At 60.1% G+C, this 20,793-nt stretch overlaps 1 protein-coding gene across 1 annotated transcript in view; it reads right to left on the minus strand.

The window, feature by feature from the left end:
• CELSR3 (cadherin EGF LAG seven-pass G-type receptor 3) overlaps positions 1-18,159 on the minus strand; it is a gene marked incomplete at its 5' end in the record, with an annotated part of 33,459 nt that extends 15,300 nt beyond the window's left edge. Inside the window, 10 exons of the mRNA XM_082487697.1 lie at positions 157-342; positions 1,028-1,197; positions 1,373-1,498; positions 1,964-2,127; positions 2,339-2,496; positions 2,894-2,982; positions 3,834-3,949; positions 4,408-4,630; positions 6,206-6,838; positions 15,030-18,159. Of these exons, the coding sequence (XP_082343823.1) occupies positions 157-342; positions 1,028-1,197; positions 1,373-1,498; positions 1,964-2,127; positions 2,339-2,496; positions 2,894-2,982; positions 3,834-3,949; positions 4,408-4,630; positions 6,206-6,838; positions 15,030-18,159 (4,995 nt within the window). The remainder of the gene's footprint in view (positions 1-156; positions 343-1,027; positions 1,198-1,372; positions 1,499-1,963; positions 2,128-2,338; positions 2,497-2,893; positions 2,983-3,833; positions 3,950-4,407; positions 4,631-6,205; positions 6,839-15,029) is intronic.
• Positions 18,160-20,793: the final 2,634 nt, after the last annotated feature.

Genomic DNA, 20,793 nt, shown 5'->3' on the forward strand with positions numbered 1-20,793 from the left:
CAGGGAGTAACATGGGGCAACTGGCATCAGCCCTGCCCCAGCCCTGTCCCTCTCCTGCCCCAGCCCTCTCTGAGGGTGCAGAGTCCCAGCCTGGCCCGTGAATGCCAAGCATCCCCCATGGTTCCTGTCCTGGTGCCGGGGACCAGCAGCACTTACCTGGTAGAGCCCAAAGTCCAGGGTGAGGGTGATGACGTAGCGTGAGTCTCGCCCACTGCGGACGTCCCGCAGCTCAAGCTGGAGGTCGTGCCATCTCCCATCGCTGAGCTGCAGCTGGTCCAGGAGGAGGCTGGTGCTGCGCCCGGACCCCCTGCTCACCATGAAGGAGAGCAGGCCCCCAGCCAGCTGCAGAGAGGGAGCCAGCAACAGCAGCAGTGAGCGAAGACCTCGCCAACTCTGCCTGCCTCCAGCCTACCCTCCTTCTGAGCTTTGAGCACAGGGAGGGAAACCCAGCCCTGCTAAACACCTTTCCCCGCAACCACCCTCTGCTTGGGCTGGAGTCAACATGGAGGGCAGGGTCCAGGGTCCTCCTGCTCTCCTGGGGCAGATCACAGCATCATAGAATGCTTTAGGTTTGAAGGAACCTTGAAGATCATCCAGTTCCAACCCCCCTGCCATAGGCAGGGACACCTCCCACCAGACCAGGTTGCTCAAAGCCCCATCCAACCTGGCCTTGAACACCTCCAGGGATGGGGCTTCCACAACTTCTCTGGGCAACCTGTTCCAGTGCCTCACCATCCTCAAAGTGAAAAACTTCTTCCTAATGTTTAACCTAAATCTACCTTCTTCCAGCTTGAAGCCATTCCTCCTCATCCTATCACTACATGCCCTTGTAAAAGGTCCTTCCCCAGCTCTCCTGTAGGTCCCCTTTAGGTACTGGAAGGCCACTATAAGGTCTCCCCAGAGTCTTCTCTTCTCCAGGCTGATCAACCCCAACTCTCTCAGCCTGTCCTCATAGAAGAGGTGCTCCAGCCCTCTGAAAGGCAGTAGAGGCTGGGGCACAGTGCTGCAGCTGGGGCCGTGGCCCTACCTGGCATAGGAGGGTGGTGTACTGCCCGGCATGGGCCTGCAGAAGGACCCCGTCTGGCTGACGTGTCCGAAACGCCAGCCCCAGGTACCACGGCACCGAGATCTTCACATCTGTCTTGAAGTCCCAGGTCAGGACACTGTTGCCCTGGAAATAGTGGGCATGGTGCATGGCTGGAAAGGAAAGTGGAGGTGAGGAGAAGGGATAGGCACTACACAGGGAGCACTAAATGTAGGGACAACCGAGCTAGTTCATCTCACACAGACCCCTTACTCTGCTTCCACAGCAAACCCAGCAGAGTCTTCCCATACCCACCCTGCCCATGCCCAGCAGCACCCGTTCACTCACGGTGGCGGCAGTCTTTGCCCCCGAAGCCAACAGGACAGAGGCAGGAGTAGGTCCCCCAGCTGACAGAGCAGGTGCCGCCGTTCTTGCAGGGGCTGGAGTCACAGAACGTGTGCTTGGCATGGCAGCCTGGAGGTATCAAAGTCACCCACATCAGCCTTGACCTGCTCACCACCTCAGCCCAGCCCACATGAAGAGGTACCACTGCCCACCGGCCCTTTCCCTGGCTACCAGAGGGGCAAGCCCAGCTGCTCAACCTCTCAGCACAGACCCTGCCTGCTCGGGGATGAGGATCAAGGCTGTCGCTGCTCCTTATGCCAGAATAAAGACACTGCGGAGCTGGACTGACTACCTAGCACCTCCCAGACACGCCACCTCTGCAGGCTCTGCACTTGGGATCAGGGGACATTCCCAGAACATTAGCTGGAACGGAAACTGGCTCATTTCAGGGGATCTGGAGGTCCCCTTCCCTGATGGGAAGCTGTTCAGCTCCAGCTGTGCTGCCCCACTGCTGTTACAGCCCGGCAGTGCTGCTGCGTGAGCAGGAGGGGCAATTCCCAGGGCAGGGGCTGGCAGGAGCAGAGGCAGCGGTACCTGGAGCGGTTCCGTTGTTGGCAATGTAGGAGGCCAGGTCGATGCGTTTGCTGTCAATGTACAGGTCTCTCATGCATCCCACAAAGTCCCGGTGAGTGACGGGGAAGTTTTCCGGCAGGTTGGGGACCCCTCCGAGGAGCAAGGGACCTGTGAGGTCCAGGGACCTACAAGGACAGAAGCCCAGGGCTTTAAGAGCCACAGTGACCTCAGGGCGGCCAGCTGGCTCCCCAGCATGAGGGGCTGGGAAGCAGACATCCTTGGGGACAGGCACACACAGCCAAGGTGCCAGATTTGAAAGGCTGACTCCGCAGGGGACCCAAGTGCCCTGCTCCTCTCCCCACCGCAGCAATGCCCATCAGTCCCCAAGGAACTCACTTCTTCGAGCTGGTCTGTACACCCTCTGCGGCACAGGAGTAGTTCCCAATCTCACTGCCAAATTGCAGGGCCACTGAGGCATCACATTCGTCCACTGTCAAAATGGCCACCTTGTCCTTGGAGGGGCCCTGCACCACTCCCAGGGCACTGACCTTGGGCTGAAACCAAACACAGGGCATCAGCAGCACACGTGCTTCCAGCCCCAGGCACCCAAGGGCTCGCATGACAGCAAGGAAAGGGCCTGACCAGGCACCACCATGCTCCTGGAGGTGTGAGCAAAGCAGGAGGGACATCTCTGGCTGAGCCCAGCAAGCAGCGCCAGAGATGGACACACACAAGTACACTGCATGGAGTGCATTCCTGCAGCCTCCAAGTGTGGTCCTGAGGGTCAATCTCCCCCTGCACCCATCCCCAAGGGCAGAAGACCACCTCTACCTTCTCTCCACAGCCTCTCCCATGGGGCAGAGCCAGAGAACGGGAGATCCAGGGCCGCTCGCTCACGCCTCACAGCGAGAGAGACCCATGCGCTTGGGGGAACAGGCAGGGTGCACGTACCTTGTTGTAGTAGCGGAGCTGCAGCGTGTGCCACTGCCCATCACTCACGCCCCCCGGCAGGTAGGGGCTCACCACCGTGCTGGACTCTCCTGCATAGACAGGGATGATGGCAGGCTGAGGAAAGATGGACAGCCGGACGCACCCACCCCTCCTGCAGGCACCAAACCCTCCGTGTTGCCGATGCCCTCACACAGGGATGGAGAAGGGCTTCAGAGAGACAGCGTGCCAGCCCTGCTTGCTGCAGCCTGGCAGCAGGAGTGGGGGGGGATCACAGTCCCGGGACTGGCAGTCTGCACCCCGGGATGGCTCCCCTGTCCAGACTAGTGGCCAGGGTGCCCTGGCACCATGTGAACAGCCTCTCACCAGCCACTCACTGCTGGGCCTTGCCCTGAGGAGACAGCGCAACAAGAGTGGCAGTAGGATGGCCACCAGGTGGTTCGTGCAGGGGAGAGGGGAGTAGCACTGGACACAGGACGGGAAGGAAGCCCCAGATGTTAGCAGGAGGGCTCCTGGCAGCTGATCCTGACACTCCTCGTGGCAGGCAGGATGGGCACAGCAATGGCACAAGTCAGCAGGCATGAGACCAACAAGATAGCAAACACTCTCCCAAGAGGTTCCTCCTCTCCAGACTAGCCCATGATAAGGCAGAAGTTGAACCTCCCAATGACATAATGGTGCAGAATGGCAAGGGAGACCCCAAAAGGGTTTATCCCGGTTTGTGCTCACACTTCCCCTGTTGCATTTGCACTCCTAAGCCTAGGGATGATCCTGACACACACCCATCCTCTGTGCCATCCACTGACGCTCACCAACACCTCTCTCAACCCCATCTCCCTTAGTGTGGGCTCCATCCAGGGCAGCACCCCGCTCTCCCCACTCAGTGCAGGCCTTCTCGCAGCCCCCATGGCACAAATCCTGTGACAGGCAGGGCTGAGCCTACCTGTGGAGTATTTTAGCTGGACTTGCCCCTGGATGATCTCCACCGCCAGGAAGTCGTGCCTCTCGTTCAGGCGCCCGTTGTAGAGCAGGAGGCCGCTGGGCTCCACGGTGCTGAACCTGGGGCAAAGGAGGAAGCGGGAGGGCAGGGTGTGCGCAGGGAGCATGCAGAGATCCCCACTCTCCCGTGGCACACACGAGCGTCCCAGCACAGGGACAGGGTGAGACCCAGGCCCAGCCCCGGGTGCAAGCCCAACTAGGAAGGGGCTGGGAGCTTGATCCAGAGGATGCTTTGGGAGCATGGGGGCCTGGTATGGAGGCAGAGAGCTGGCAGCAGGGAAGGGCAGAGGCACTGAAGGAAGGGATGAGCTGATGCCAGGGGAGACATGCCAGCGCAGTTTCAGAGCCCTTTGGCTAAAAGCACCGGGGCAGCACCGTGGCAAGGCAAAGCCAGTAACGCAGGGGTCTGCAAAGCATCAGTGAGTCCCTGTACAGGCCCAGGGTGCACAAGAGCCACCAGAGTGGGGCCAGGCAAGCCAGCAGGTGCTTGTGTCCAGCAGAGGAGGGAGAGGACTCACGAGAGGGCGAGGGTGAGGTGGAAGCGCTGGCGCAGGCCCCGGAACATGACGAAGGATCGTGGTGGGAAGGAGCGTGTGGACACCTCACAGAAGGGCATCTCAAAGCCACCCGCCGGGCACTGGCAGCGGAAGCCCCCATCGGCGCCATTGGTGCAGGTGCCGCCATTGCGGCACACACCGGGCAGACAACGCCCTGAACGGCTGTCCACTTCACAGTTCTCACCTGGGGGAAAACAAGACAGAAGGCTTGGGACAAGTTTCGGGCCAGGGGCATGCACGCAGCAGCCACCCATCCACTCCTCACCCTGGGACTGCAGACTTCAGCCTGGGTTTGGAGGAGGGTAGCCAAGGTGCAGGAGTTTGTGGGGTGGCTGAGGGCAGGTGAAGGATATGACAACCCAGGTGTCACCCAGGTGGTCTCCACTGTAGCCAGCAAGCCAGCTACCACTGCCCGCCCTGCAGCCCAAGCCCCTGGGCTGGATGGGATGCCAGCTCCAGCTGAAGGGGCAAGTTTGGACCCCGAATGGCACGGGAATGGGACAGGATGGGACTGGCCACAGCTGGGCTGCACAGTCCTAAGGATGGGGGCAGAGAAATCCTGGAGATGCTGAGAGTGCCTCCTTGGGCACTGCCACTGCAAAGGCCTGGGACAGGCATCATAGTTCTGGCTCCAGGGAGTGGGAACAGCCCAGCACCACTGAGCTCCCTTGCCAATAGCCATGAAAGTCTCACCCACAGCACCAGGAATCTCCTAACCCTGCGTGCAGGCTCTGACATAGGAGCAAAAGCCAAGTGGAAACCAGCCAGATGAGGGACAGCAAATACCCTTGCACGTTGCTGGCGTCGGTAATGAGGATGCCCCAAACCAGCTCAGCAGTGCAGTGCAGGGGGTCTGGGAGCCCCTTTTCCTGTGCTGTCCCCACAGCACACAGGGAACTGCTCAGCTGCAGTCCTACACCCCGGGCCCTGCTCCCATTACTTGCTCTGTGGCATGCAAGGAGGATGAGGAGACAGCATGAAGTGACAGGGAAACGAGCTCATTAACCCTTCTGCTAATGGCTGTTCACGCTTCAAATGCCAGGGGTTAATTACCACTGACTTTGCTTATCTCACCAGGAGCCACCAACAGGAGAGCAGCTCCAAGGCAGCCATCTGCTACCATTCTCCCTCCCGGCAGAGAAGGCAAGGCAGGGGCTCCCTCCCCAGTAGCCACAGGCCATCTTCCCTCACCCCCAGGTTGCCAGTGGCCAGGCACGGGTCTCCACAGCCTGTTGGGGACTTGTGGCAACAAGGCACTGGCCGGCTCACAGATTGCCCCCCATGGCTAGGACCAGATCTGCCTGGATCAGAACCTGCCTGGTGGGGCAGCTAGGCGCAGCCTCCTCTTCTGTTTTGGGTGGGCAGCAGCTTACCCATGGCAGATGGGGCCAGCTGAAACAAACACCTCTGACGCTCCCAGAACCCATTGCCCCACTGGTATGGGGCAGGGCTGAGGAACCTCCTGAGCCCCAGCCTGGCACTATCCAGCTTGGCTGTGAAAAAGGCTGGGAGGTGGTGGCCAGGGTCCCCAGGAGCCCTTCATGCCACCTCCCTGCAATACAGATTTCTATGGCAACCTCAGCCCTGCACATCCAGTGCCATGGAAACACAGAGAGGTGAGAGCAGAGCCAGACCTCAGCAGGCAATGAGGGGCTCTGACACCCACTGCCCTGCTGGGAAAAGCACCCCATTATGGTGACAGCAACGGCAAGGGACCCGCTCACCTGCGCCCCCACGGCCCCCAGCCCCGGGCACTCACCGCTAAAGTGCTGGCGGCAAACGCACGTGTATCCTCCCTCCTTGCGGGTGCAGATCCCGCCATTTAGGCAGGGGTTGGAGTAGCAGAGGTTGATCTCTGTTTCACAGTAGTCCCCGGTGAAGCCCTGTGGGCAGCGACACCGCAGGCCGGTGATGGGGTGGATGGGCCGAAAGAGGGTGGAGGGGGAGGCAATGAAAGGGGCTGAGCTGTCGAACTTGAGGACAGAAATGCACTTCATGTAGTTCTGGCAGGGCTCCCGCAGGCAGACGTTGTCGTCAAAGGGCAACACCTCCAGCATGGAGGCACCCGTCAGTGCCATGCGCTTCATGTACAGCTGCTCCTGCAGCTCCTCCGAGCTGAAGTAGCGCCCGCCCCGCGGTGCCAGGGCTGAGAAGCTGACATTGAGCACCGTGCCACCCACGTCCGTGTCGTTCTGGATGTTGAAGATGAAGATGTCCTCCTTGGGCGTCGCGAGCACGGTGGCCACCCCTTCCAGGAAGGTGGACAGCAGGGGGGAAAGGAAGCGCTCCTGCCACATGTTCTCCAGCCGCACCGTGATGCTGTTGGCCAACATGTCCTCCGTGATGATGATCACCCGCAGGACGCACTGGGCCGTCACACTGTGGATCCCATCTGTGGGAGGGAACAGGGACACACTGCAGGTCTTTGCCTCCTGCTTGGAGGGTTTCCTCCCTCCCACCCCGGGGCAGAGCCCTGCACCCCAGTGTGGACCCCAAAAGGCTGGAGGGGAAGCAGTCAGTGTGGCTGCACCTTCTCCCTCCCATCAGACTCTCCACTGAGATAACTCTCAGGTTTCCTCCCTCTTCTGTATCTCAGCAGCAAACTGAGCTCTCAGGAACAAAGATGCTCATGAGAACCGGGCAGAAGGAAGACCCAGCAGGAGGTTGGGTAAACACAGGAGCCCATGCCAAGGCCCAGGGTGTTTTGCTTCCCCACTGCGCTCTGTCTGCCTCCCCGATGCTGCCTTTCCCGGCTCTCTCCTCCTGCCATTTCCTTCCTCTCTCCTCCAGGGTCTCCAAGGCTTTTGTGCCGGTCTCCCTGCATCCCCCCTTCTCACCATCTGCTCCGCATCTCTTCCTCCCTCGGCCTATCTCTGGTCTGTTTAATTCTCTTTAATCTTTATTTTCCTTGGAAACAAACTCCCTCCCCTTGGGACTCCACACTGTGCAAGCAATCTCCCAGGCGCAAACACAGGAGCGTGCACGCACACTTGGAGCATGCCCGCCTGCTCTCTCCCAGGACCTTGACCGTTAGCAGCATCTCAGCCCCACGTTAAGCACACTCAGGTGCCAGCAGCTCAGGCTGCAGCAGCACAGGCAGCACAACACCAGCCTCGACAGGCAATGGTGCAGCTCCCATCGCAGCACCTACCCCAGCAGCTATGGGATTTGGAGCTCCCTGCCTCACCCCACCTAGCCAGCTCCCAGAAACCCAACAGATCCTGCGACCTTGGAGGTTCATACCCTCCTGCAAATCAGGAAATACTAGCCAAGATGGGAGCTGGACAGACAGACAGATGTGACCATGTTCCCAATTCCTCCAGAAAACCCCGCTACAAGCACAGGCAGGCACAGAGCACCCCTCCCAGTGAGACAGAGACTGTAATTACCCCAGCTGGGGACCTCCAGGCAGCATGCCCCATACCTTGCTCAGATAAAACTCCCACCGGTCCCTTCCAGAGCTCAGTTGCCCCAGCCCGTTTCCCAGCCTCACCACTTCACACTGCCCAAATATCAGGTGCCTGGCCCTTTGCTGGGGCTTTCGCTCTTCCCCCTCTCTGCCCAGGCAGAAGTTCTGGCAGTGGTTTTATTTTTCAGTCATTAACTCTCCTTTCCATGTGATCCCAGTGAGTGGCTTTGCCAGGAGGTACACCGCAAAGCAGCCTGCCTATGTCCTCCTTGCTCAGGCCACCCCAGGCACCTTTGCTAGCAGCTTTGGCTGGGACACCCAGTGGGGAGAAGCCTGCCTGCTGCTCCAAGACAACTCCTTTCTCCCAGTCCCCCTCCTTCTGGGCCCTCTGCCCCCAGCAGGCTTCAGGAGGCAGAGCCAGCCTTCAGCATGGCAAAGCACAGGAATATAGGAAGTTCCATCTTAACATGAGGAGGAACTTCCTTACTTTGAGGGTGGCAGAGCACTGGAACAGGCTGCCCAGAGAGGTTGTGGAGTCTCCCACTCTGGAAACATTCAAAACCCGCCTGGATGCCGTCCTGTGCAACCTGCTGTAGGTGACCCTCCCCTGGCAGGGGGGTTGGACTAGATGATCTCCAGAGGTCCCTTCCAACCCTGACCATTCTGTGATTCTGTGAAAGCAAGCACCGCGCCAACCTCTGTGTCCCCAGAAACACTCGATGAGGCTCAACAAGAACGTCACTGCTCCTGGTGAAATGGGGCAATCTGTCTTCCAGCCCATTGCCAGCACCCCAACGTTGGTGCCCCCCATAGGCACCAGCTGCACACAGCTGTCACCTGCTGTTCCTATCTCCCACCCCACATCCACCTGCAACCCACATTTCCTTGGAAACCTGGCTCTCCATCATCATACCAAGACAACACTTACATCAGCACATCTCGACAGTGACTTCCAGGACTATCCCTTGGTACCAAACCTTGCTGTAACACCCCCTACACGTGACGAATGAGTGGCAAACGCAAGCCACCCCTTCCCCTGGGGACATTGGGTTGGGCTGCCTGTGCCTCCCTGCAGGCAAGGCCACCCAAACGATGGGCAAGGAGTTTCCTGGGACGCTTACCTTTCCCTGTCTGCCATGCTGACCCCTGGCAGGTATATCAGCTCCTCAGAGACAGCCTCATGCATCCCTTCCTGGGCATCCATGTCAGGTTCAACACTCTGGGCCCCAATTTAAATGCTGGCATGGCAGATGGGTGTGTGAAAAGGTAGGCAGGAGGGTGGACCTCACTTCAGGGAAAGAGTGGCTAAAGCAAAGATGCCTGCAGCACCACTAAGGGCAGCCCCCCCTCTGCTGCCCCCCAGCCCTCCTCCATCCCCCAGCACACGCTGGCAATCCAGGCGCCCAGGGATGAGCTGCTCATGCTCTGCCCCTTCGCCTCGCAGCCACAAAGCTGAAGGATGAGCCCTCAGCAGCTCCAGCTGCTCACAGCCCACGGGGCAGCCGTGTGGGCTATAACCAAGCACACTGGCATGACCACCCCATTATAAGGACCCTGCACCAAAGGTGCCGCGGTCTGGTCTAGCCTGTGGTGGCCCCGGAGGGACCACAGTGCATTATTGGTGTGAACACAGGAGAGCCAGGAGAGCTGCTCGTTTACCCACACTTCTATCTCTGCCCATCTCTCGGTCTGGGTATGACACCACGGTCTGGGTGCTGTTCAGAGCAAGGAGGGGACCCACAATCTTCAAGGTGATCCCGTCCTCAGCCATGCGAAGGCACAGCACAGCCCTGTGCCGCTGCACCTCCCCTGCCCGACCTTCCAAGCCAGACGTAACTGCATGGCACATCTCCTGCACACAGATGGAACCTGGGCAGCTGCTCAAATGAGCGCTGCTACCAGAAGGCACAGGACAGACTAATGGACCAGACCATTGCCACTAGGCAGTCCTGGACAGCCCGTGATGAGGCCAGGTGTGAAACAAGCCCAGCAAACCCAGCTAGACCCTGCTCAACACTGCTTCACCTCCTACAACCCAGTGCAAGGTAGCAGGAGGGGCAGCAGGCTTCCCAGCACCCCAGTCAGTCCCAGCCCCGACCAGGACCAGGGGCATAAATGCCAGCCCCTCGTCCCCCCAGCTCCAAGCCTCATGTGCAAAGCTGCCTTTACCGTTCCTCTCTTCCCATGGCTGCTGTGCTACAAAGCCTTTTGATTTCCCTCAGCCCTGTTTGAAGTTTACAGTGCTGGAGGATTTAAAGATTGAAATGTCTCCCTTTTTTCCCCTCTCTCTCTTCTACTCTTCAGAAGGTGAAAGCTTTCTGGCGACCCTGCAAATTCCTGCGCAAGCACCAGCCTTCATGCTGGGGGCTGGTGCTGTGGAGATAAGGCTCGCACAGGGCTGGGGGAGCAGCGGTGCCAGTACAGTCACCCAGGAGCTAATCTCCTGGAAGAACCGGGGGGTGGGGGGGGGGGTGCTTCTCTCTGAAATCAAACTGCTCCGGCCCCATATGGAAGCAAGGTGAGAAACCACCCCTCTGTGTGATATCCTGCCAGCTCTGACATGGAAGGCAGCATGAGCAACGGTTACCAAACAGCTCCATCCAGCACCTGGCTGGATATGCCAGGGGATTTAGATGTGCCTGGGCTCAGTGCAAGGAACCGGCACTATCATCTGCATTCCCTGAGGCACCTTCTCTCTGCAAGAGGCTCACGGGCTGCCCTGGGGAGGTGGAGAGAGGAGAAAGCCACAAGCATGGCCACGCTTGGCATAGGATGCTCCCCAAGCCACCAGCAGCCTGGCACCCCTCCCTGATGGACCACCTGGTGAGGCAGCACCCCAGGATGCCACCGCTTTGACACCAGCTCCCTTCTCAGCAGGAAGCTGCCATGTGTCCCCACTCCCTCTCCTCTCCCTTTGTCCCCTCCTCACAGTTTGCCTCCCTGGCCAAGGCCAGCACGAGCTCAGTTTGAGCCAAGCTGCCTCCCGCTCTCCTCTCTCCAGCTCATGGTTCACCCAGAAGCAGCCGCGAGGCCTGAGGAACAGCTCTCGCGCTCCCCAAGGGCCGCTCAGTGCCCAGCAACAGGCAGGCGGACGTCTGCCTGATTTATGGCTGTTATTAGGCCTTGGCTGATGCGATGCTGAGTCCTGGGGCAGGCTGGAGTCCAGCAACGCCTCCGAGGAGCACGGAGGCCGCGGCCAGGGAAGAAGGCAGGCTGCAGGGTGCCCGATGTCTTTGGCATGGCCCAGCCCACAGCAGGAAAGCCCAAGTGCCCCTTCCCCAGTCCTGGCCCCACAGCCCTCTCCAGTAAGCTCCCCCAAAACATGCTGTCCCACCTCAGCATCGCACCCAGGGCTGCCTCCCCCTCAGCTCCATCCAAGGGAAAGCAGATGGTTAAGAGAATGACCTGCTGCAAATGGGCGAAAAAAAAGAAAAAGATACTAAAAGAAAGCCCAAAGCTGGCTGGAGGCACTGACCCCCCTGGGAGGCATTTTAATCACGAATGCTCAGCCTTTCTGATTAAATCCTGTGGCTGGAGAGCTGGTGCCTGGTGAATATTCATGCAGCAGAATGAGGAGCCCTGGAAACATGCCTACAGGGAAAGGAGCAGAGGGAAGGGATGCGAGGGGCTCTAACCCCCATGCTGGGCAGCAACGGGTCATCGTGTTTGCGCTTCCAAGACTGGCAATTACCAGCTGCAAAAGCAGTGAAGCTACAGAATGAAGAGCTCTGGCTGGAGAGTGGGGTGGGCAGCAGACTCCTCCTGGGAGTCAGCCTGGAATGGAGCTCCAGGCCTGCATTGGCAAGCTTTTGCGGGGAGCAGGGCTGTGGACCGCTGCCCAACAATCTGGGTCTGCCAGGGGGACAGCTCATCTCTTCTGTCCCCCCTGTGCTGCAGAGGCTCTCCACACCCCTGGGCAGCACCCCAGTCCACCATGCAGCACAAGCCATGGGTTCCAGCCAACGCTCCGCTCCAAGAGCCTCGGCATCACTAGCAGAGGTTCCCCTTCCCCTACAGCAAACATTTTGGTCTTCAGCCTCCCAGGGAGCTCCAGGGATCGGGAAGAAGGCAGCTCAGCTCAAACAGCCTCCCTGACCCAGGAGGGGACACACCCCTGTCCCTCACTTTGGGTGACCAGGAGCTCAGAAATAGGCTCCAGTGCATCACCACCTGTCCTCTTCTGAGCAGCAGAGCCAACGTCCGAGAGAGCGAAAGCCACCGCTCTGACCGCAACACCCTGAGTGGCCACCCCAGAGATGGCAAGGGCTCTGTGGGGACAGACAGGGGTAGCTTTCAACATTTGCAGCTGAGGAGCAGTAAAACAACTCCAGATGGAGAAGCTAGGAAAGGAGACAGGTATGGGTAAGGTGAATGTTCCTCACCACTTCTGAAGGGTTTTGGCAGACTTTTCAAGTTTTTGATGACACTTGACAAGTTGTGAGATCTCAGAATTAAATCAGACTCCCCTCACCCAGCACAGAGTATGAATGTCACTCTCCCGGTAGCTCGAAAGACAGGGACTAAAATATAATCACCAAGAAGACTCCAAAACTATTCCCTAACCAGGAATGGAAATCCTTACGTCTCCCACCCTAACTTAGTGGTCAGCACCTCCAGCTATGATGGACCTACCAGGGGAGGAAGCTCCTGAGGGTGGGCTCCTCAAGAGCGAAGAGACATGCAAGTTGGGAAAGGCCAGGGCAGCCCTGGGACCATCACATAGCTTGAAAAGATGGCTCTGATGTATTCAGACATAGGAGTTAGGACAAATGTGCTCTAGGGGGGTCTTCCCTGCCAGGCTGAGATTTTAGGTGAGACATCTTGGACAAATGGACCCCCTCACCAGGGCAAGCTCCTGGGCTGCAAGCTGAGGGGAGCTGTGTACAGCGAGCTCGAGGGGAACAGGGACAATGCAGCAGCTACAGCTGCGTGTGGCTCAGCCTCCACCCTTGCCACCAGCCCAGCAGCCTGGCCCAGCAGGAATGGTTTAAAGTCAATATCATGTCAATATCATGTCAGTATCCTGCAATGCCCTGATACCTCACACAGTGCTGCTGGCCACAGGCACAGCCCCACCACCCCGCTGTCGTGCAGCCTCGGCAGCCAAGAGCAGTTTTTAGCTGCCATAGGTGTCCACACATCTGCGAGGAGCTGCGGTCAGTTTTGAGGCTGTTGGTCCCCCTGGAAAGGCACTGGTTTGTGATGGCCCAAATCTTCCCTGCCTCCTACAAGGGCCTGAGCTGAGAACACACACAGCTCACAGGCAGGCAGGAGGGCCCCTTGCTCTGTGTTTTAGGGGCATCCAGCCTCCCTCAAAGGGACCATAAAGCTCACAGGCAGGGAAGCCGCTCCCTCCTCGGATGCTGACCCTCGGAGCACCCACCTGGCGCTATTGTTTTGTTGCCTTCCTGCAGGAGAAAGGTGCTCCAGCGGGGTGTTGAGCCCAGGCAAACAATGCAGCCGGGTCTGATCGTCCTGGTCGCCAGCTCTGCAAACCCACCCGCTCACCCTCCCCCTGCACACAGCAACAGCATGGGGCTGACGGGGCTGCCAGTGCGGCAGGGGGCTTCGAACAATAAAGGTGGAAAAAACAAACCAGACCTCCACCTCCACAGCCAATATCAAAGCCAACAAAAGGCCCGTTTTCCAGTGTCTTGCTTCCCTCCCCAGTGCAGCTCTTCCCCTTCCATCTTCTCCCCTCCTTCGTGAGCGCACCTCTCCCAGTCTCCCTTCCCGCTGGAGGATGACGACACTCTAATTGCGAGGGCCCCCTCGCCGCGAGGTGGCTCGATGCAGGACTTCGGGATGTGATTGTCTCCTGCCTTTGTGCAGGGTTAAGTGTGCGAGGAGGCAGGGCTTGCATAAACACACTCAGGCAGAAAGCTGGAAAGGTCAAAACCACCCCCCATCTCCAGCGATGGGCATGTGTGTGCCTACAGCCGATCTCAGCCAGCCCCGCGGTTACAATTAACCCCCAAAGAGCCCCAACCCACCCATGGGCTGGTGTTGGCCGTGCTGGATTGCCTTGAAGAGGTCTCCTCTTAAAGCCCTCTCTCCATCTTTTGAAAGAAACCCTCCCCTCGCTGAATAAGCCAGATAGAGAGAGGGAGAGGGTGAAAAGGGAGGGCAGCTGGTAGCTGACAGTCAGGGGAGCATCACGATTTAATATACGACTCCCCAGGCACTCTCGGTAATTCAGCGCTTGGCCCCTCCAAAAAGGGCTTTTGCCCTCCGTCCCCCAGAGCCACTCCTCGGTTCAGTAACGGGCGGATGCCTCCATTTCAGATCATGCATCCGCAAGCAAAGAAAGGCTGATGGTGAAGGCAAAGCTCGGGCAGCAAGGAGCTCCAGGTCCAAACCCTGCTTGGTCACAGACAAGCTCCTAGGTCCATCTTTGCCCTGCCCTCGGCTTGGCCGGAGGGGACCCCAACACTCCCCAAAGCCAGCCCAGCAGCTACCGCTAGCATCTGCATTTGGATACTCCAGCAACACACATGACACGAGAGTTTTAAGCACCATGCTCTGAGGTTTGTTACAGCTGTCCCCTGCAACACTAAGTTGGCTGCAGAAGGGTGGTACCAGGTTTTAGAAACGCACCAGAAAGCGCAGGTGTCGGCAGGTGCCACAGCCAGAACCCAGACTGAAGCGTGTGCTACCAGCAGACAGGTATTTGTAAAAGGGCTCCCTCCACGCCGAGTTCAGTCCCTTCCTCCCAAGCACAGCCAGGGAAGTGCTGGGTCCCAGCAGAGAGAAGAGCCACCCAGGCTCGGGAGCGAAGCAGCATGCCAGCCCCTGGGCTGGTGGCTTGGCCACCCTGGGAACCAGCCGCTTGCCCAGCCAGAACCCTACGGTGCATGTTACAGCCTCGCTGGTGACAGCACCTCCAAAGGTGTCTCGCTAGCAGCTACAAGCGATCCTCACAGCTGAGTAACGATGCTTTGTTCTTGCAGACCACCTCCGTCTTTAGCCCCCTTACACTGCGCTCCCCTGCAGTGTGCCCCTGCTGCCACCCTTCCCAGCCCCTCCAGTATTTTCTGACGGGAAGCGACTCCCAATTCAAACCTCATTGCCAGTTCCCAACCTGCCCCCCGACGCAGAACGGGCTGCCCGAGGGGGACCACACAGAACCCCCCAAAAGTACCACACTAAAGATTTAATGATTTTCACACCCTACCTGTGACGGTCACCAGCATGGAGGCCACAAGCGGACGGTTGTTGTCCAGCTTACGGCTCAGCCTCAGCTCCCCACTGGATTGATTTACAATCAACAAGTGCAGTTCATTTCCCCGTTCAAAGGTGTAGAAGAGGCGGTCGGACACATCTGGGTCATAAGCTGGGACCTTCCCTATGACCCCCGAGGGGAAGGTGTTGGACTTATTGGACACATAGTTATTGAACAGGATCTGGAAGTTCTTGAGAACAGGGGTGTTGTCATTCTGGTCAATGAGTTTGATGTGGACCGTGGCTCTGCTGACCAGCGGGGCAGAGGTGGCTTGCACTACAATCACATACTCAGGTTTTGTCTCATAATCCAGGTCTATCAAAGCTGTGAGCTCCCCAGAAAAGATGTCCATCTGGAATATCTCGGGGATGTTGCCTTCTACAATTTGGTACATAATCTGGGCATTGGGTCCCTCATCCGGATCCACAGCTGTGATTTGGGCCACGACAGAGCCCACAATGCTGTTCTCCTTTACCAAGACCTCAAACTCTTCAGCGGGAAAGACAGGGGCATTGTCATTCACATCCTGAATGGTAACCTGGATATGGACAGGAGTCCGCTGAGGAGGGATGCCCCTGTCAACAGCGTAGGCAGTCAGCTCGTAGACGGGAACGTTCTCACGGTCCAGCCTGCGGACAGTGCGAATGATCCCTGAGGTAGGCTCTATGGTGAAGTCTCCATCCCCATCCTCTCCGTTCTGGAAGGTGTACTGCACTCGCCCGTTGGTGTGGGCATCCCGGTCAGTAGCAGAGATCTGGAGCACACTGGTGAAGGGAGGTGCATCCTCAGAGATCATGCCCTGGTAATGAGGGCTGACGAACTGGGGGGCGTTGTCATTAACGTCATTCACCATGATTTCAACATAGGTGGTGTCCGCTTTCTGGGGGATCCCATTGTCCTTGGCAGTGATAGCCAATGTGTAGGTGACCTGGTCCTCATAGTCCAGTTCTGCCTGGAGAGTGATGGCTCCAGAGTCTGGATCGATGCGAAACTGAGGGACGTTGTCTTCTAGGTAGTATGTGATGCGGGCATTTTCCCCCACGTCGTCGTCTGTGGCGCTGATCACCACTGCAGTGCTGCCCACGGGCCGGTCCTCATTGATGCTCACAGAGTAGTGGGCACTCTGGAACACGGGCCGGTGCGTGTTGGCATCAGTGATGTTGATGTGAACATGGCAGTTGTCACGCAGAGTGCGGTCAGAGGCTGTCACAGTGAGCACATAGCGCCTCTCCTGCTTGTAGTCCAGCGGCAAAGAGAGAGTGATGAGACCCATCCCGCCTTGTGTGCTGATGGAGAAGCGGTTCCGCGTGTTGCCTCCCGTGATCTGGTAGGTGATAGCACTGTTCACATCCCGGTCAATCGCTGTGACGCTGAGGACACTGGTCCCCACAGCTGCATCCTCATTCAGGCGAATGAAGTACTCCTTCTGGGTAAACTCGGGACGGTTGTCGTTGACATCCATGACAGTGATGGTGACACTGGCAGAGGCAGACAAAGATGGAGAGCCATGGTCCCGAGCCTCTACCCCAAAAAAGTAGTGCTCAACCAACTCCCGGTCCAAGGGCCCACTGACCGTGATCCACCCCGTGGCACTGTTCACCACGAAGGGCGTGTCAGCCGAAACCCCTGTCAGTTTGTACTCCAGGCGCGAGTTCTCACCATAGTCCGCGTCCACAGCCTGGATGTGGATGACGGAGTGGCCGAGGGGAGCGTTCTCCAGGACCGAGATTTGGAAAGGGGTGCTGACAAAAATGGGGGCGTGGTCATTGATGTCCACCACCTGGATGCTGACCATGCCGGTGTTGTTAGAGAGGGGAGGGCGCCCCGCATCCTGAGCCCGGATCCTCAGGGCGTACTCCCGCTCCACCTCAAAATCCAGGGGGGCTACCACCTGTATCTCCCCAGTGATGCTGTCGATGGAGAACTGGCCCCGGCTGTTCCCGCTGATGATGTTGTAGTGGACCAGAGCATTGCTGTCCTTGTCCAGGTCCGTGGCAGTGACGCGCAGGATCTCAGTGTGGGGCCGTATGTCCTCCCTCACCTGGACAATGTAGCGCTTCTCACTGAACTGAGGGGTGTTGTCGTTCTCATCAAGGACCGTGATGTAGACCTTGACTGTGGCGGAGCGGGGCCCCGGCTCCCTTCCCTGGTCGTTGGCCTCCACCACCAAGGAGTACCTCTCCATTTTCTCCCTGTCTACTGGCCCGCTGGTGGTGATGAGGCCGGAGCGGGGGTCAATCTCGAAGACGGCGTGGGCGGCCCGCTCGTTGACGAAGCGGTAGCGAATGTTGGCATTGGGCGGGGAGTCAACGTCAGTGGCCCGCAGCTGCAGGATGGGGTATCCCTCCTCCACATTCTCCCGGATGGTCTCCCGGTACTCGCTCTGCTCAAAGACCGGGTCGTGGTCGTTGCGGTCGGCCACGGCGATGGCCACCATGGTGGTGGCGGAGAGCCGTGGCGCCCCGTGGTCGGCGGCCGTCACGCGGAAGTAGTGCAGCTCCATGCTCTCGCGGTCGAGGGCCTGCGTGGTGGTGATGAGCCCGGCCCGCGGGTCGATGCTGAAGAGCTCCCGCGAGCGGCTGTTCATCAGGGCATCCATGGTGTACACCAGCCGCCCCGCCTCGCCCCCGTCGGGGTCCTGGGCTGCCACCGCCACCACCGCCGTCCCCGCCGGCTGGTTCTCCGCCACCTCCGCCTGGTAGTTGTACTGGGGGAACAGCGGGTGCCGGTTGGGGGCTGCGCGCCGCCCCCGCCGCCCCGAGGATGGAGACGGGGAAGGCGGCGGGGCGGCGCGGGGCGGGCAGCGCCACGGGGACCGGCGGCGCGGCACGGCGGGCAGCCCCGGGGGCACCGCCGCCCCCCAGCACGGTACGGCGGCGGCGGCGGGGCAGCCCCCCCGGGCCGGCGGCGCCCAGCCCGGCGGCGGCGCGGCGGCCCCCAGCCCGGGGGGGAACAAAGGGAGCAGCAGCAGCAACGGCGGCAGCAGCAGCAGCGGCGGCGGCGGAGGCGGCCCCCGGTGGTGGTGGTGGTGGCAGCGGCGGCGGAGGCGGCTCGGGGCGGCCACCGGCTCCTCCGCCGCCATGGTGCCTCGGCGGCCGCCGCCCGGCCCGGGCGCACGGCGGCTGGGCTCGGCGCCGCCCCCGCCTAGCGGCGGCGATGGCCGCCCCCCGCGCCGCCCCGCTGCCGCGGCTGCTGCCGGGGGTGGCGGCGGCGGCTCCTCCCGCAGCCCCAACATGGCTCCCGCCGCCCCGCCCCGCCCCGCTCCGCCCCCGCCCGCCCCGTCGCCGCCGCCGCCGCCATCTTGAGGGAGGGCGGGCGGCCGCCGGCAGAACCGCTACTCAGCCCTGCCCCGGGGCCAGCGGCCGGGCCCCTGCGCAGGGGTGACGGGCACCGTGCGGGGGACGTGTATCCTGGTGTCAGCCGTGCCAGGCGCTGGTTGCTGCCGCCATGCGCCCACCCTCAAGGGAGACCTGCTGGCCGTCGTGCAGAGAGCCACTGGCCCTCGGGGGAGGCACGGACGCCGCCAGGCAGGGCAGTCCATCCGGCGTCGCAGGGTCCGCGGGCGAGCTGCCTCCCATCCATGGCTGTCCCTCTGGGTGTGCAGGGCCCGGCGGTGCCAGCCCCGGTGATGTCTGCTGCTGGTACAGCCTCTCCTCCCCTCGTCCTGGCACGCCATAGCACAGGCCGGTGCTGGGATGTGGCGAGGGGCTGCATCCCGGCTGGCCCCAAGTCCTGCCCAGTGCCGTGGGGACACTTGCCCGCACCTCGGGCAGGGGGTCTCGGAGCATCCCAGCCGAAAGCAGAGCTTGTCAGGTGGTGGTCATAGGGCCCATGGACGCCGACGACCCTCAGCACGCACTGACGCCACTGCTGTGGCACGGCTGGTGCTCCGGGCGGCACGTGGGGTCCTTGTGGCGCTGCTAGTGTCCCCTGGGCCGGGCTGCTTCCCCAGGGTGCCGGGAGCAGACAGCGCATGAGCCGCCCTGCCGCCCGCTGAGGTGGCGAGGCAAAGAAACGCCGGCATTTTGGCAGGAGGCACTGCCGATGCTTCACAGCCCTAACGGCTCCCCTCTGCCCACCCCTGTCCATCTGTAAGCAGCACCAAGTTGGGCATCTCCAGGGATGGGATTTTTGCTGTGTGCATGGGAAAGAGCTTCCCCTGGTCCTGCCCCGCAGGGCGGTGGCTCTCCCAGGCAGGCAGTGACCAGGCGCCTGCAGCAGCGTCACAGCCCCGGCCACTCGGCTCTGCCACCCCTGGGCACCACAGCGTGTGGCGGCGATTGAGCTGCCCTGTTCCCGTGCCCCGATGCAGACCTCGGCTGCCCCCGCGCACCGGGTGAGGCATCGGCACTGGGGAGAAAGCTGCAGGTTTTGTCTTCCTGCATCCATGAAAAAAACCACCCGTTTTTCCAAGGAAAATTCAGTTTGGGGCCCTTGCATCAGGGTGGTTCATTAGCGCATCAGCCTTGCAACTTAGCTGTTGGTTTGATCTCAATCAACTAATATCGCAGCCTAATCCACTGAAGCTTGTAATAGGCTTAGGAATAACAGGGGTTTACGTCCTCATTAGCGTTCAGTGCGCTACGGTGGGGGGAACATCCTTGGCCACGTCCTGTTGGAGAGGAGAGGAGCCCGAGGCACGGTGGCTGAGTTGTGTGCTAGGGAAGAAAAAAACAGGTCAGGGAGGAAAACAGAGTAATTTTGGGAGATAAGGGGAATTTAGGATGGGGTAGGAAAGGGCTGGGAGGACACAGGACGCACAGTGCGTCCATGCACATCCCAGCTCCAAGGGGGCTGCAAGACCCCCCCCAAGCCACTGTGCTGGACGGGCTGCGGTTCAGTATGGGTGGGCTGGGGAGCAGGGGGACCACCTTGCCGGCAGCACCGACACCCCGTGTGCAGCCCCTATGTAGCTCCCAAAAAAGACACATGACTTAACAGTGGGATGGGTTCACACCAGGGATGGGGCTCCTCTGCTCACTCAGTCCTTGCTCCCAGCGCCGCGCTTTGTTTGGACATCTGCACAGCGAGGAGAAGGTCAGAGGAGATGTGTTGACCCCTGGGCACAGCGGGTCTGGGGAGCCTGAGGGGGTCCAGCCACCGCTGCTATGGGGGTGCCCTCTGCACCAGCTGCATCCCACGTGCTGCTGCCACAGTGCTTGATCTGGGCATCACCAGTGCTTTGCCTCTCCCCAGTGCCCCGTGTTCCTGTGCTCCCCCGCCAACCACGACCACCACTGACTCTCACCCGGCTTCAGTTCCACCGACGGTGACAGATGGTCCCCTATCAATTATTGTTAGTGTAAACGAGGGGGTGGGAAGAGCGCATGCTGCCCACTGATTCAGGCTTTGACTGCAAGCAGGCTCCCACTCCCGGCGTGGAAACTAAATGAACACAAAGCCGGGTCTGCACAAGCCCAGCACGTCCCCAAACCACCATGCACCATCGTCATGGCCGGTGGCTCTCTGTGCGGGGCTGGTGCTTCCCTTCCACCACCATCACCCACGCAGAAGCCAAGGACTGGCTGGCACCCGGGCAGGGGCAGGGTGGGCAGAGCAGGCAGGGCTTGTCCTCGCACCGGTGCCTGGGATGAGCACACGTTTCAGGACCGCCATGGCACATACCAAGCAGGCCCTAAAGTGGTGGCTAGCACGGCTCGGCACGTGCCGGAGAGAAGTTCCCATGGTGCTTACACAACGCTGAGGGCTGACACCT

This window comes from Vanellus vanellus, assembly GCF_965231255.1.
Source record: "Vanellus vanellus genome assembly, chromosome: 9".
Classification (NCBI taxonomy): Eukaryota; Metazoa; Chordata; class Aves; order Charadriiformes; family Charadriidae; genus Vanellus; species Vanellus vanellus.